General features: G+C 39.0%; 1 protein-coding gene across 2 annotated transcripts; it reads left to right on the forward strand.

Annotated features, from left to right (window-relative positions):
- Positions 1-375: 375 nt before the first annotated feature.
- On the forward strand, positions 376-13451 carry asb7 (ankyrin repeat and SOCS box containing 7). Of its 2 annotated transcripts, none has more exons than XM_036587260.1 (5): positions 376-660; positions 1782-1877; positions 3496-3754; positions 8119-8724; positions 11708-13451. In XM_036587260.1, exons 3-5 carry the CDS (start codon positions 3544-3546, stop codon positions 11845-11847), a joined length of 957 nt encoding a protein of 318 aa, XP_036443153.1. In that variant the 5' UTR covers positions 376-660; positions 1782-1877; positions 3496-3543; the 3' UTR covers positions 11848-13451. The 2 variants fall into 2 exon arrangements, with proteins under 2 accessions (XP_036443153.1, XP_036443152.1); XM_036587259.1 differs by having other exon boundaries at positions 3501-3754.
- The last annotated feature ends 1282 nt before the right edge of the window (positions 13452-14733 follow it).

Genomic DNA, 14733 nt, shown 5'->3' on the forward strand with positions numbered 1-14733 from the left:
TTCTTCTGTACTGTGACTTATTTTTGAGTGACACACAGTATCAGGGAGGGTCTCTGTGCTGGTTTTCCAGGGGATCTGGTAGCGCATTCATAACCATTTCATGTTATAACTTTATGTGAGGGAACTTTTAGAGGTGAATGTCTGGTTCCTATCACCACCACTGTGAACACTTCTGACTCGGTTAGCTTTTCTATAACTGTGTAATTCAGAACAAACCATCCTGATTTGCTTTGTTTACATATCAAGAACTGAATTATGCAAAAACTTTGAACAGTCGGTGGAATTCCCCTTTAAGCCAAGCGCTCTAGTTAGGGCACAAGTGCGCTTATTAGTGCGCAGCCGCTGATTTGACAGCTCAAATTTTTCTCTCCTGCTCTGTGATTGGTTACGGGCGCCACAGCCGAAGTCTCGAAGTGGATGGCTATGTTACTTAGCTAGCTTTTTAGGGTCTAATTGCGAGTGTTTGAGTGTTTTATATTAGCTGTTGCTTCCACAGCCTACCAAACACAGTTTAGTCAACGCGCAGTCTGGAGTTTGAAGAGTTTCTGCGGCTGCTGTGGGAACAGTTCTCAGCTTGGGGCTAAAAGCTAGCTAACCTGCTAGCCTCGTAGGGCTGCTAATATAGAACTGCTGCTAAAGGCTAAAACCATTAGCACTGGGGTAAGTTAGCGTTAGCCTTTCTTCCTTTATACTCCCAGCGAACCGAGGTTCTTATTAAACGAGACCCTGTCTCAGATATTTTATTCAAAACTAAATTAGTCAGAACGGAGAAAGTTAAAAACGAAGCTACAGTTTGCAGAATTTGGCAGCTTTTCAGACTCAGCTTCGCTAACAGCAGCTAACAGTTCATTGTTTGTTCTGCCAGTGCGAGTCTCGTCGAGTTCAGACGGTCAGCGAATATCACACTATTTGTGATATTAAATGTAACATAGAGAGTCATTATGACAATTGTAGAACCTAAATAGGTGAGTTACTTTGCTTTAATATCATCCAGCGACGGCCAGTTCACAGTACTGACTGTAAAAGCTAACTAACATAACCTAGCTAACCTAACTATAGCAGGCTAGTCGAATGACAACAATAACACACATCTGACTGGACTGTTTTATTTTCTGACAGCAGCAGGCATTAAAGGAGAACTCCACTATTTATTCAGATTTTCTACATAATTAAATGGCTAAAATGTAAACGAAATTATTCAGAGTGGTTTGGTGTGAAATGCTCTGTTCTAGAGAATCTTGCTGAGGCAGAATTGTTCACAGTGGTGGTGATAGGAACCAGACGTCCACCTCTAAAAGCTCCCTCACAGAAAGTTATTACATCAAATGGTTATGAATACACTGCCTGATCCCTGAGACATTGTTTTATGATAGTTTGTTGATAAAGTTTTGTTCTAATTGTCTTGTTAATCAATTTATTTAAATCGATTCACAGTGGAGATCCCTATATAGGGAATTGTGAGGCTATATTTGTGTTGTGGTCATGGCGACCCCTGGTTCCTATCACCACAACTGTAAAGAAATCTGTAAGTCTAAGTTTTTCTACAATAAGCCATTTTTACACCAAAGCACTCTGACATTGTTTACATTGTAACAACCAAATTATGCAAAATTTAGAAAAATCTGTGGTATTCCCCTTTAGCTCAAAGCACCAGTGTTCCTAAATAAACTCTCATTATTTCCGTCACCATCAATTTTGGATGCAGTGAAGAGCTTTGTTATTTTTGTGTTTCTTGAATTCATGTTTGTTATTGTTCTTATGGTGGTGGTGCTTCTTCATAGGTTCCTCTATCTGGATTTGATGCTGGTTGGACTGGACTGAAGAATGGCCTCGAAACAAAAAGGGTCTTTCAGGACTTCTAGACATTAAAAAAAAGGGTAATACCTTTATGCCTTGATCTGGGATTTGCAGATTAACTGAACTAGAGCTGGGAAGTATGACAATATGTATCATTATCATGATAAATTAAATCACAATATATCATAAGTGGTATATTAAGGATTTCATCAGTGCTTAAAAACACTGAGCAACTGCATGTTTGATCAAAAAGATTGCATAATTAGCCCTGATTAACTGGATTCAGTGTCGCATATTAAGCAAAATATTGAACACAAGTCATTGGATTCATAGTTTTTAAAGGTGGTGCTACTTTGTTTGTTCCAACGTATCCGATGTCAGTAAAAAAATGTATATCATGAATACACAAATGTATTATTGTGATGTCACAATTTTGCTAAATCGCCCAACCCTACACTGAATGCATCTGAATATGGTCATCTTGGGTGGCTCTGACCACCAGTGAGAGAGTAATCTGGAAACTTCAAGTTGTGTTTCTGCAAAAAACAGTGTTGACACATTAAAAAAAATACTATGAGAAACTATGAATACAGAGAATACAATTTTTTATTCAGTGTTTCACAGACTGTGCTACACTTCAGTTAAACAGGACTAATCAAACTCCCTTTGTAATGAATCACATACCATTTCTTTATAATTCAGATGAAAGTGATGAGTGTAAATGTTACAACTTAGTTGTAACAGCCAATAAAATGTCTACTAATATGATGCAGACACAATTAATTCAGTATAGTTATGTTATTTGTACCAGACATGTTTTCCAACATAAATACATAAACATATGCATTAAATGACTTTTCATGCATATCATATGCATGAAACTGAAACTGGGGAGCAGCAACGCTCTGATAAACAGCACAAAGCACTGACACGATATTCTTCACTCTCAGTTTATCGCGCTTTGGTTTTATTTGACCTTCTTTACACCAGTAACGGGAGCTAACGTTAGCTCTCTGGCTAACTAACTGGATTACGTGTTTGTGTTTCATCTGTGCGCGTAGGGTTGGTTGCTAGGTAACAGACACAACAGTTGATTGTTGACTTTGATCGGGAAAGTTCAGATTTCCTTACTTGAAATAAGATGCTGCAGGATAAGACAAGATTCCTAAATTAAGATCAGATTTGCTTCTGTAATACGAATTTGCGAAAAATCTTATCTTGACCTGTCAGATCTTAACTTAAGACAAAAAGATACAAATTTTCTGTAATACGACCCCAGGTCTTCTCTTTTTACTGGATTGCTTTTCCTAAAGTGCAGATTTGGCTAATAATGAAAGCTTATGTGTAAATACCAGGTTTTTGTCGTCATGAGTGACATTTATTATCTCCTTAAACTCCGTAGGCCTATATGGAGGTCCATACTTCAGTTTGTTGAAGTATAATACATGTTTGTTTAAGTGTGAAAACATGTTTCATCAAATGCACACATACACACCACACTTTATGACCTGACCCTAGACCAGGCCTTAATGTTCCTCACTGTCAATCAAATAATTTGCATATTAGTTTCATGGTAGTTAACAAGTCATTTTTAGTAGCTACTGAATACCACATCTTAAGATCAATAACTGAATAATAAACTTGCATTTAAAAGAGTTGAAAAAATAGGTATTCAGAGTTTCTTGTCTTCTCTCTGAGGACAGGGACCCAGGAGAGGCTGAATCCATCACTGCGAGATGTGACAGGATGCTGAACCATCACTGCAGAAGGAACCCGGAGCTACAGGAGGAGCTACAGATCCAGGCAGCGGTGGCAGCCGGCGATGTCTACACCGTGCGCAAGATGCTGGAGCAGGGCTACTCGCCCAAGATCAGAGACGCCAACGGCTGGACCCTGCTCCACTTCTCTGCCGCCAAGGGCAAGGAGCGCTGCGTCCGCGTCTTTCTCGAGCATGGAGGTATGAGGCTTAGCCTTTTTTGTGAGGGCAGAGGGGTCGTGCTTGTAGGCAGCAGTTTAGCTACATTCGCACGAGTGTGACTTGCCAGGTCACATGTCATAGTATGTGTTTAGTTGCAGTAGTGCACGTGCAGTAAGTCAACAAAATTGATTATTTGACGATTTGTGAAAAAGGTCGATGCTTTGTTTACTTCACAGAACCATTAACCTATAATGCTCACATGATACACATGGCCATGCTGACAGTTTTCAATACATGGCAGGAAGCATAGGGGGTAGTACGGCATCTGTTGTTTCATTGCATCATGAAAGAGAAAATTGTTTTTCCTCCAGATACACTATAAAAGGAGGATGGGACTGTTATAGAGATGGACACTTAACTTCTCAGGCAAAAACACCAAAATTATTTAGCAACCAAAACACTGCAGCAAATTCACTTAAAATGCAGTTTTACAGCTTCATGGCCAAACTGTGTCTTAATCATTTTCAATTGCTATTTTCAAGCACTATTATGGCCCACCTATCAATAAAATGAGCCATTTGCCTTGTTTGTGAAGGCGTAAGTGGGTAAACTATTTATGCTCTTTTGTGAGATTTTAGTGGCAGTTTTAAATATTTTTTCAAATATGTTTTTAAAACGTTAGCATTTTTATAAATTTTAGGTTTATAAGTCTCTTCCTAATCAAAGATATAGCAGCCTAGTCTAGCATGGCTAAAATTCATTGCCCAGGTCATTGCTAAGTTTGCTGCTAAGTGGACAAACTTAACTATAAGGACTGTTTTTACAAAAACTGCATACTGCCCTATTAAACAGAATGTCAGAGTAGTTCACCATCATTAGTAGTACATTGGTATAGTGCATGTTCATAAGCAGATGCAGAAAATGCTGCATCAGATGTTGGAGGAAGACCAGAATGAATATGAGCCAATCTTGTAGCAAATCAATCCTGAAACAGCACTCACTCACACTGTGATGTGATGTTTGCTGTGTTTTTCTTCCTGTGGGATTAACAGAATGAGGGAGTACTTTGAGAATGATGGCCTTCTTTAGTATGTTCATTTGAAGTGAAGTGTTTCAATTAAAAACAGCTCATTTTAAAATGTACATAACAGATCAGTATTGACCGATACTCAAGGTTTCTGTATCTGTATTTGTATCTAATGTGCATTATGGTAAAATATAGTATGTGGTTATGGAATGTAGCCTTTAAATAATGGTGGTAGAGTAATTGGTGAAATAAGAGAAACAACAGAAGACATGGTTTAATTAGTCAATTAATTTAGTAATAAGTGATTGATTAATTATAAATATTATAGCTGTACAAACCATTCAGAAGCCTGAAAAGTGAAACAGAAGACAGGATATTCTGGAGAAATGCTAGCTTTATGGTCACCAGGAGTCGGAATGCATTTTACGATTAATGATAATAATAATAATAATAATAATAACAATAATAATAATTATAATAACAACGACAACCACAGTAATTTAGTTTTTGAAAGAGAAATGACCAGGACCCTTTTTCAAATGTAGTTGTGCAAACTCAAATGTGTTATGATCACACCAGCTTCAAATTCATTCATATTAGTTTAAACATGTAAAATTACAGTGAAAAAAGCAGGCGCACGGTACAGGTACACTCAAAAAAGGGAGTTCTTCAATGGTTCTTTATTAAAGACAATGATTCTATATAGATCCATGAACACTCAAAGAACCCTTGGCATTATAAAGGGGTTTTTGCATCATGGAGAATGGATGAAGAATGTGCTATAGATGGTTCTATACAGAACCTTTTTGAAAAGGGTTCTACATAGCACCCAAAAGGGTTCTGCTATTACTAATACGTCAAGCTTGTATCAATAGAAGAACCCTTTTGGGTGCTATATAGAATCCTTTTCAGATGAAGAATGTGCTGTAGGTGGTTCTATATGGAACCTTTTTGAAAAGGGTTCTACATAGCAACCAAAAGGGTTCTTCTATTCATACAAACTTGACATATTAGCAATTGCAGAACCCTTTTGGGTTCTGTGGCATGCGCTCCACCCCCTCCCCACTCGCGGCTCTCTCCCTGCCGCCCTGGCCGAGGTTTGTCGCCGCTGGGTGTTCGGGCCCCGCCTTCCTGCCGGCTCTCGCGGCCGTCGTCGTCGGGGCCCGGGGGGCGGGCGCATGCCACAGGTTCATTTAGCATCTACAGCACATTCTCCTTTAATCTGAATAACCCTTTCATAATGTAGAGAAGCCCCTTTATCATGCAAAGGGTTCTTTGAGTGTTTGTGATTCTATATAGAACCACTTTCTTTACTAAAGAACCCTTGAAGAACCATCTTTTTAAGTGTAGAAGAAGGAAATAAACTGTTGCCAGAAAACAAACGTTTGAAAAGTATGTGACAGCATAAATGAGTTTCTGTATTTAAACAGGATCAGCAGCATCTCTGCAAGTGGCTTCAGCAGAAAGAGTAACTCTTACTGATGAAAGACTGACAGTTGGTCGCTTGGATTTTTGTTCAAAAATAAACAAGCTTTGATTGAAAATGCTCAGTAACAGATGACGACCAGTTGAGTTCTGTTCCTGTGACCACATTTGCATGGTGCTGAATGACTGTCCTGTGCTTTCATTCACCCTAAGCAGTGCGTTTATGTCAGAACAGTGTGGTATGGTGGTATGCAGTATTGATAATGAACAGAAACTAAGACCGCGGAAATGCCCTCATATGTGACTCATAAGTGCTGTTAGACAAATCAAATCATGCAAGCAAATCGCAGAGCACAAAAGGAGATGTGAGAGAATGCAAATCACACAGGGAAACCACGAGCACAAAATGAGGCATGGAAACAAATCAGAGCCACAAAAATGAAACACAGCTTGCAAATGGACCTGCAGACTGAGAGTACTTCAAAAGATAAGCAGCATTTCAAAAAAAAGGCATGTCGGAGCAAGTGCTCACTTATAATTACTTTGGTGGCTCAGTCCTATTTCACGGATAACCCACAAGTAATGGAAGAAGGAGAATAATGCTACGGACGAAACATTTTGTGGCTTGCTGCATCTCCTCTGGTGTCATTTTGCAGTTGGTTTGGTTTTCTTTATGCTGTGCTTAATGCCTTTTTTGTGAACTTACTCAATTAAATGTAGTTTGCGGACGTACTTTTAACAGTTATGCCACCATATAAACCTGTCAGCTAATCTAATTGGCTAATTTTACAGCTAAATTAGTTAAAATATATGTATTTTTTTTAGCATGAACCTGCATTTTTGTGTGTACTCAGAAATGAATTACACAAACTTATCCAAGGCTGTGTGTCTGATACATGTCGATACATTGCTTTGGTTTTTTGAAAAACTGGCCTCTGGAGTGAACGCTATCAAAATAACTCTCAAAAGTCCTTTACAGTATGATTGTGCTTGTATTTTTTGAACACGACATTAACCAGCTGACCGTTCCTTTAGCTGTATGCCTTAGTTATCAAGGCTGTTACTGTTCTTTCAGCATAAATCAGAATCACGGTGTACTGTCTTAAGTAATGGTGCAGGAATTCCTGTAAGAAGCTAGATGGCACTATGAAACTAGGTTACTAGGTTACACAGACGTGAAACAACATGCAGCCTTTTTTCCATACAGCCGTACAACTGTATTTGATGAGCCACTTGAGTAAGAATTTGCTTACTGCCCACAATGACAGGACAATGTGCATTGATTAAAGGTCATCCCATCTTTCCCACTCTAAATACGTAAGGGTTTTTGGTGTATGCCAGACCTTTTCCCCAAATTGCCCAATTGCTCTTCCTTCTGAAAATATTAGGTTTTAAAAAACATTTAAGTATAAATAAGCACACATACATACATGTCTTTGGAACTACTAATTTAGTCATAAAATAGAAGTTGGTGCAAAAAAAAGTCATCTTCACAAGTCATCTTAATGTTTCCAAAAGTATAGTGTAGACATTTTTACTACTATTTGAGAGACTTCTGTCTTCTGTACTGTTAATTAGAAGTATTGATTTCATTGTGTACACTTGTCCACTGCTTCTGATAAGTGAGCAGCCTATATCGCTTAACACGAGATGATAATACGTTTTTTACAACACTAAAACTGCTTTCTATAAACAGCAGTTTTGACGAACTGTATAAAAAATCTCCAGTGTGGATGGGTCAAAAGGCACCAGCTTTTTTTTTACTTGGTCTGGGCAATCAAGTAATTGCTAATGTTGAACGCTGCATTTCTAACAACTCAGAGATACAGTTAAAATACGTATCTACAGGTTGACATGGCAGCCCACCAAAAAGTTGGGCTGAAGTTTGTGTTTCCATCTTGACCTCAATAATAACTTTGTGTGTTTGTTTGTTTGACTGTGTGTAACGCAGCCGACCCCACGGTGAAGGATTTCATTGGCGGTTTCACGGCCCTGCACTATGCCGCCATGCACGGCCGCGCCCGCATCGCACGCCTCATGCTGGAGTCTGAGCACCGTGGTGACATCATCAACGCCAAGAGCAACGATGGCTGGACGCCGCTGCATGTAGCAGCTCACTACGGCCGTGACTCATTTGTGCGCCTGCTCCTGGAGTTCAAGGCCGAGGTGGACCCACTGAGCGATAAGGGCACAACGCCACTGCAGCTGGCCATCATCCGCGAGCGCTCTAGCTGCGTGCGCATCCTGCTGGACCACAACGCCAACATCGACATCCAGAACGGCTTCCTGCTGCGCTACGCCGTCATCAAGGGCAACCACTCATACTGTCGCATGTTCCTGCAGCGAGGTGCCGACACCAACCTGGGCCGGCTGGAGGATGGTCAGACGCCGCTGCACCTCTCGGCTCTCCGGGACGATGTGCTGTGCGCTCAGATGCTCTACACATATGGCGCCGACACCAACACGCGCAACTATGAGGGCCAGACACCTGTGGCCGTCTCCGTCAGCATGTCCGGTATCAGCCGGCCCTGTTTGGACTTCCTGCAGGAGGTCACACGTAGGTTCACTTTGTTGGCTCTTTTTGCTTTTTTGCTCTTTAGGGCTGCAGTGAGCTGCACTGATCATTAGAAAAAAGCTTAACATGTTGTTTATCTACAAACAAAACCAGTCTAATGCTCTGTAACATTGTATTTTACTCCTGTTTGGACTCAGAACAGCAGTCCAAACAGCTGAAAAATTAAGATACAGCAAAAATGTAGAATATGTGCCCTTTAATATGTCAGTGTTTACATTTTTAGTTAATTAGAGGCTTAAACATTTTAAAACATTATAGAAGTACATAACAATAATTGTGCTTTCTGTCCCAGTCTAATGCTCTTGCCACAAGCTAATATGTTAACCACAAGCTAACACACTAGCCACAAGCTAGTCCTGATGGGATATAATTCACTGTGATACAATTCAAAACAGTGCTGTATGTTATACTGTTACCTCCGTACTGTTCCGCTCTATAATGTTCATGTCAGCTGTTCTCATAGCTTGCAGTTCTCTACAGAAAGTATAGGGGGCGATATGGCATTTGTTGCTTTGTTGAACCATAAGAGGAATCTGTGCTACACAGATTGGATTGAAAGCTGTGAGAGGAAACAGCAGATTTGACTGATATTTGATGATGTATTAATTGTACTCCAGAACTTATATTTATCTGTAGTGCTAATCTAGGTAGCTCCAATTTCTACATTTCATAATAGTTTATGTATCAGCATTGGCAAATGTATAGATAGGAAAATATTGGCATCAAAATTCCCATATGCCTAATTAATAGAAATTATCATTCTCTGCAGCGCTAATGTCATTATGAAGGTAAGGATAGTGTGTGGCCTTTTTGCACAGGTGTGGTGTTATTACTTGTTCACATACTTGTACAATCTGCTATACCATAATCCACTATAACTAGTTAACTAGTTTCCACAACAAACATGGAAATCATTATTCCTTACAACGCTTCATTTTGGTACAGTGAATTTCTTGCTTTACCGTCTAATATTTAAAGGGCTTATATCCTACATTTTTCTTGTGTATTTATTTATTTTTTTTGCGCATGTTGTGAAACTTCAAACTCAAAAAAAAAAAAAGTGAGAACAATTTGTGTTTTCATGATATGGGCCCTTTAAACATCTCTAAACAGATACCTTTGACCATTGCAAACAAGCTGATCCCTGCTATGGAAATGTATTTCACTCTCCTGACAAAAAAGAGCTTGCGAGTGAACGCACCTGTGCAGTAGCAGTTGTATGGCTGTGTAAGTTGAGCAGAGGCACAGCAGTCTTAGCCTGCGCCGTCACCTCCCGAGCGCACAGCTATAATCAGCTTCTTTCCCTCCGCGAACAATCCAGCGTCTGAGAAAAGCGAGCCGTGTTACCTGAAGCACTAATGATCTAGTAGACAACAATGGCCACATTCCTGCGCTCCAGTTCAACTTTGATATCACCATATCAAAGCAGCCTGTCTATAGAGTCTGTTTCCCCCATTCAACCCAAAGCATCAGCACGATCACATTTCAGTCCAGTTATCGATTATAAAAAGCATTTCAGCGCTTAAACATCTCCAAGCCGTGTAAAGTCTCAAAGATCATGACTGACACACTGGATTTTTGGGTTTATTTTTCCCCTCCTTTATAAGGCACAGGGGGTGACAGTAGACAGGGTCTGCAGATGGCCCCAGCCAGGCCTTTGTAGTGGTTTTCCCAGCTGGCTTCGTTTGTGCCTGTGCCACATTGTGCGGGGGCAGGACGAGCTCGGCCATTAGAACTGATAAACTGCGCTCAGCGGATTCCTGGAACTCGTTTCCAACTTCCTTAACATCTTTAAGACGGCAGATAAAGGAGGGCACAAAGCCAGTGGCCTTGGAGTCTTGAAGCTTTTTGGGCACGAACCCGAGGCTAAAGAGGCATCTTTTCACCTTGACATCTCAAGTGTCTTCCCTTGTGCTTTTTTTTTGCCTAAGAGAGGATGAGTAGTGTTCACATCCATTCATATATTTTTGTACTTTCTTTTAGGGAGTAGTATGGGAATTGTGGGCTTGTGCCCGTATCCGATTTCATATACATATCTGATAATAATAAAAATAGTAGTAGCAGTAGTAGTAGTACATATTTTGTAACATGCACTGATAATACACAAAGCGCTAAAGAACAAAATCACAACACCAGACATGCAAACAAGATGATATACAAGTCATACAGTAAAAAAGGACACAAGCAGTTCAGTTAAACCAACAAAAGACCTTGTAAATTTCTGGGATCCGAATACTGTTTTTGTTTTTATATAGTTTTTTACCATATAACTGCAGTTTTAATGGTCCATGTATACACTTAAAAATGATGGTTCTTCAAGGGTTCTTTAGTAAAGAAAATAGGTCTGTATAGAGAGCCATGAACAATCAAGGAACCCTTTGTATAATTTAAAAGGTTCTTTGCATCATGAAAGGGCTCTTCAGATTCATGGAGAATGTGCTGTATATGATTTCTATATTGAACAAGCTTGTAACAGTAGAAGAACCTTTTTGGTGCGAAATAGAATCCTTTTTAGATAGGTTCAATATAGATGTAGAAATAGATATACATTTTATTGAAATGTGACTAATGATTGCAGAATAATTGTCCAAAATATTTGGGTAAGAATTTTACATGAGGGAACAAAGATTGTGGCTTTAGAGCCTTGAAGCGTTGCGTGTGAGAAACAGGCATCTAAAGTATCTTCCCTTTTTGATTTTTTTTTCTTCTTCCTCAGAAGGAGATGGATAGTGTTCACACACATTTTTGTACAAAACAGCGAGCTTCACTTTTAACCACTTAGCACCTCTCTGATTAAGCCAATTTAAAAGAACTGTGTGTACCATATGAAGCATGTACCATATGTATTTAATAACTTTAGTGGTGGGTAATGATTGCAAAAGGATTACTTAAAATAGAAATGGTTTGAATTGGTTTCACTGTAAGTAGTAGTTCACTTTGCTAAATCTTTTCTTTTGTTTTTCAGGGCAACCCAGGACTTTGCAGGATTTGTGCCGGATAAAGATTCGTCAGTGCATAGGACTTCAAAGCTTAAAGTTTCTGGAGGATCTGCCGATTGCCAGAGTCATGAAGGACTACTTAAAACACAAGTTTGACAATGTCTGACAGAGGCCTTAAAACCTCTGGGCAGAAGCGCAGGAACTGTTTTTCTCTAGAAAAGACTATGCAAACTCTCGTTCTCCTTTCTGTTCTCAAACTCTGGCTGCAGATTGTTTTATACAACCATGTAGGCATGTATTTCTATAAATAATAATTGCTTTTGACTTTGGGAGAATTGGAGGTTGTTCATTAATTCAAGTCCTTGTTATGGATATTGACCTCTTAATTATTGATCTTCGAAAGGTAAAAAAAAAAGAAAAATTGCTGAAATCTTTCATTTGGATTAATTGTGCTTTTCCGATCCTTTTGAAGTGTTCCATTATTAAAAACTGGTGACTGGTTGTTTCTCTTTTATAAAAGGAAAGATTGAGATCTTTTTTTTCTGTCTCTGCAGTTGAGGTTCAGAAGGTTGTAAACACCATGAGACAATAGTTGCGTTAAGTAGTGGACATTTTCCCCAAGAAAACGAGCAGTGAGGCATTGATTTATTGTTGTTGATCATTTAATAGTATTTTGGAAGAGCGCTCAGCAGCAGTTTAAGTGATACCAAGTTTAAGCAGAACTAATACAAATTAGTAACATTTTGACAGCCTGAATATATACAGTACTGTTTAAATGTCTTAGAAAATAGATGGAAAGTGTTTTATCTGGGCAGTAAGCATTTATTTGTTTAAAAAAAAACTAACATTAGAATCAATACAAATAAATTGTTTATAAACAGTACATTGATTTTATATGTTTTATCCCAAAGATCTTCTTGAGGAAGTCCAGTATTTACAGTTCAGATATCTAGTTTATCTATTCAATCCTTCATTATGTTAAATCAGCAGCAAAAATAACTTTTTAAAAACAAAACAATCTTACGTTTTATTCTATTTATGTTTATTTGTGTATTTTCTAATGTTATATTGGGCCAGTTTCCTGGACCCACACTTGGCTTAATCTGAGACTAATAAGACTTAATGGTAAATCACCACTGACATTGTAATTTAATGTTAATAAATGTTAATGCTATGCTTTTTGGGTCCTACAAGGGAAGTTTATCATTTTGGCATGTAACTATGTCCCGTCTGGGGCCTGGGGCAGTGGGGGGAGGGCAGTTTAAGTGCCTTGTCCAAGGCCATAACCAGGAATAGCCAGTCAGTGCTGGGATTTGAACCCACAGCCTTCTGGTTCCTGGCTCATTCTGTTAATCCTAAACAAGGCTTTTATAGGCAGAAACACACTTACTGCCCAGATATATAGTTTTAAACACTTGTCTTTGCTGACGTTTGCACTCTACTGTATATTTTTTTCCATAAATCTCATTGCATTTTGCTGTTAAATCAAGAGTTCTCATAATTTGCCATGTTTTGCTTTTCCAGATCTGTATGGCGAGTAGTGAGTGGTGCTAGTGTTTGCGAAGGGTTTGCCAGGAGAAGTCCCTTTTTCAAGTCCTCACCTTTTTGATTTTTCTTCATAAGTAAGCATGTATAAACATACATAAACCAACAAGGACTACACTATGTATATAATTGTGTCATATGTACAGCAAATATTTTTCTAGAATTATTTAAGCTATGAACTCTTGTATCAAAGTGTTTAGGATTTTGTCGAATGGTCTTGTTGCTTCTTTTAAATATCTGGTTGGAGCCAGGGTGAAGAATCTACAAATGGAATCAGCAGATAGTGACCAGTGACCATTTCCCCCTTAGATTTAGCTTTTGGAGTGCAGAACGTGAACACTTACTGCTTAAGGCCCACAGCATTAAGTTGTGCCTTCACATGGGTGGAAGGGTTTAGTAACTGCTCAAAAAGGTGCACATTTTTTGTTTTTGTTTGTGTCACTTCTTTTTAAATTATAATTCAAGTTGGCTAGCTTTAGTTTTCTCGGCGCCACAATAATCTTATCGAGCTAATGTTCTGTAGCTTTTCGTCTTTAACTGTGTTTTAAAAACAGAATTTTGCCTTTTTTTCCTCACGTGGGTGAAGGATGGACGGATGAGTGTGCACGAGTGCGCGACCGGGTTGATTTTCAGCCTTGTAATATTAACGACCACTTATTTTGTTGAATGTTGAGCATTGCGTTCGCTCGGTTTTGCCCACCAGTTTGAAATAACACTAGCTGCCTTTCACTGCCACTGCTGTCGCTGAAGCAGTAGTGATTCAGTACAGCAGGAAAACAGTCTGAAGAATCTCTATATGGAATCGTGTATTGACGCGTGCATTCAGGTTTTTTTTAACAGCGAGTTTGGGTTCTTTTTGAATTCTACAGCATTTTGTCTGCGTTTATGTTTACAGTGCGTTTGTGAGAGTGTCTGGAAGTACATGTGAATGCTTTTTACCAAAATGTATTTTATTTCTGAGCTCCAGAGAGCTTGTGTGTGTTTTTTCTTTTTTCTTTTCCAGAAAGCGCTTAAGCTGGATTCAGCTTCAGATCCTCTCTTAAGTAATCTCAAGTCTTCCGCACCATTCGCCACAACTACTGAATGTACATAAACTGCTGTTTGCCTAGTTCGAAAATGTATACGTGTGAATAAATGAATATCATAATGTCCTTGTTTATTGTTTTTCCGAGCGTTAGTGACTGTGTTCTGTTCGTGCGTTTGCGTCCCGTTTTCTAGAGTTTGAAGACTTTCTAATAAAATCTGCTCAGTAAGCTGAAGCTGGGAAATCCGTGGTTTCTGGTTCTATCTCCTATCTCCAAAATCAAACTCTTACTTAGTTCTATAAGGCGCTGCGAGCCGCTCAGCACTTCAAATACACACCAGAACTAATCAGGTTCTGTTTCTTTGTCATGTTGCCGCTCTGCTCAGTGACTGTGGGCAAGTTTCTAAAACTTTATGAAACATGAAAATATGATGCTGAAACTCTGCTTGTCCTCTTGTAGTTTGTTAAAAAGGCTTATTATTA

The sequence above is a fragment of the Colossoma macropomum genome, unplaced genomic scaffold (genome assembly GCF_904425465.1).
Source record: "Colossoma macropomum unplaced genomic scaffold, Colossoma_macropomum, whole genome shotgun sequence".
Lineage (NCBI taxonomy): Eukaryota > Metazoa > Chordata > Actinopteri > Characiformes > Serrasalmidae > Colossoma > Colossoma macropomum.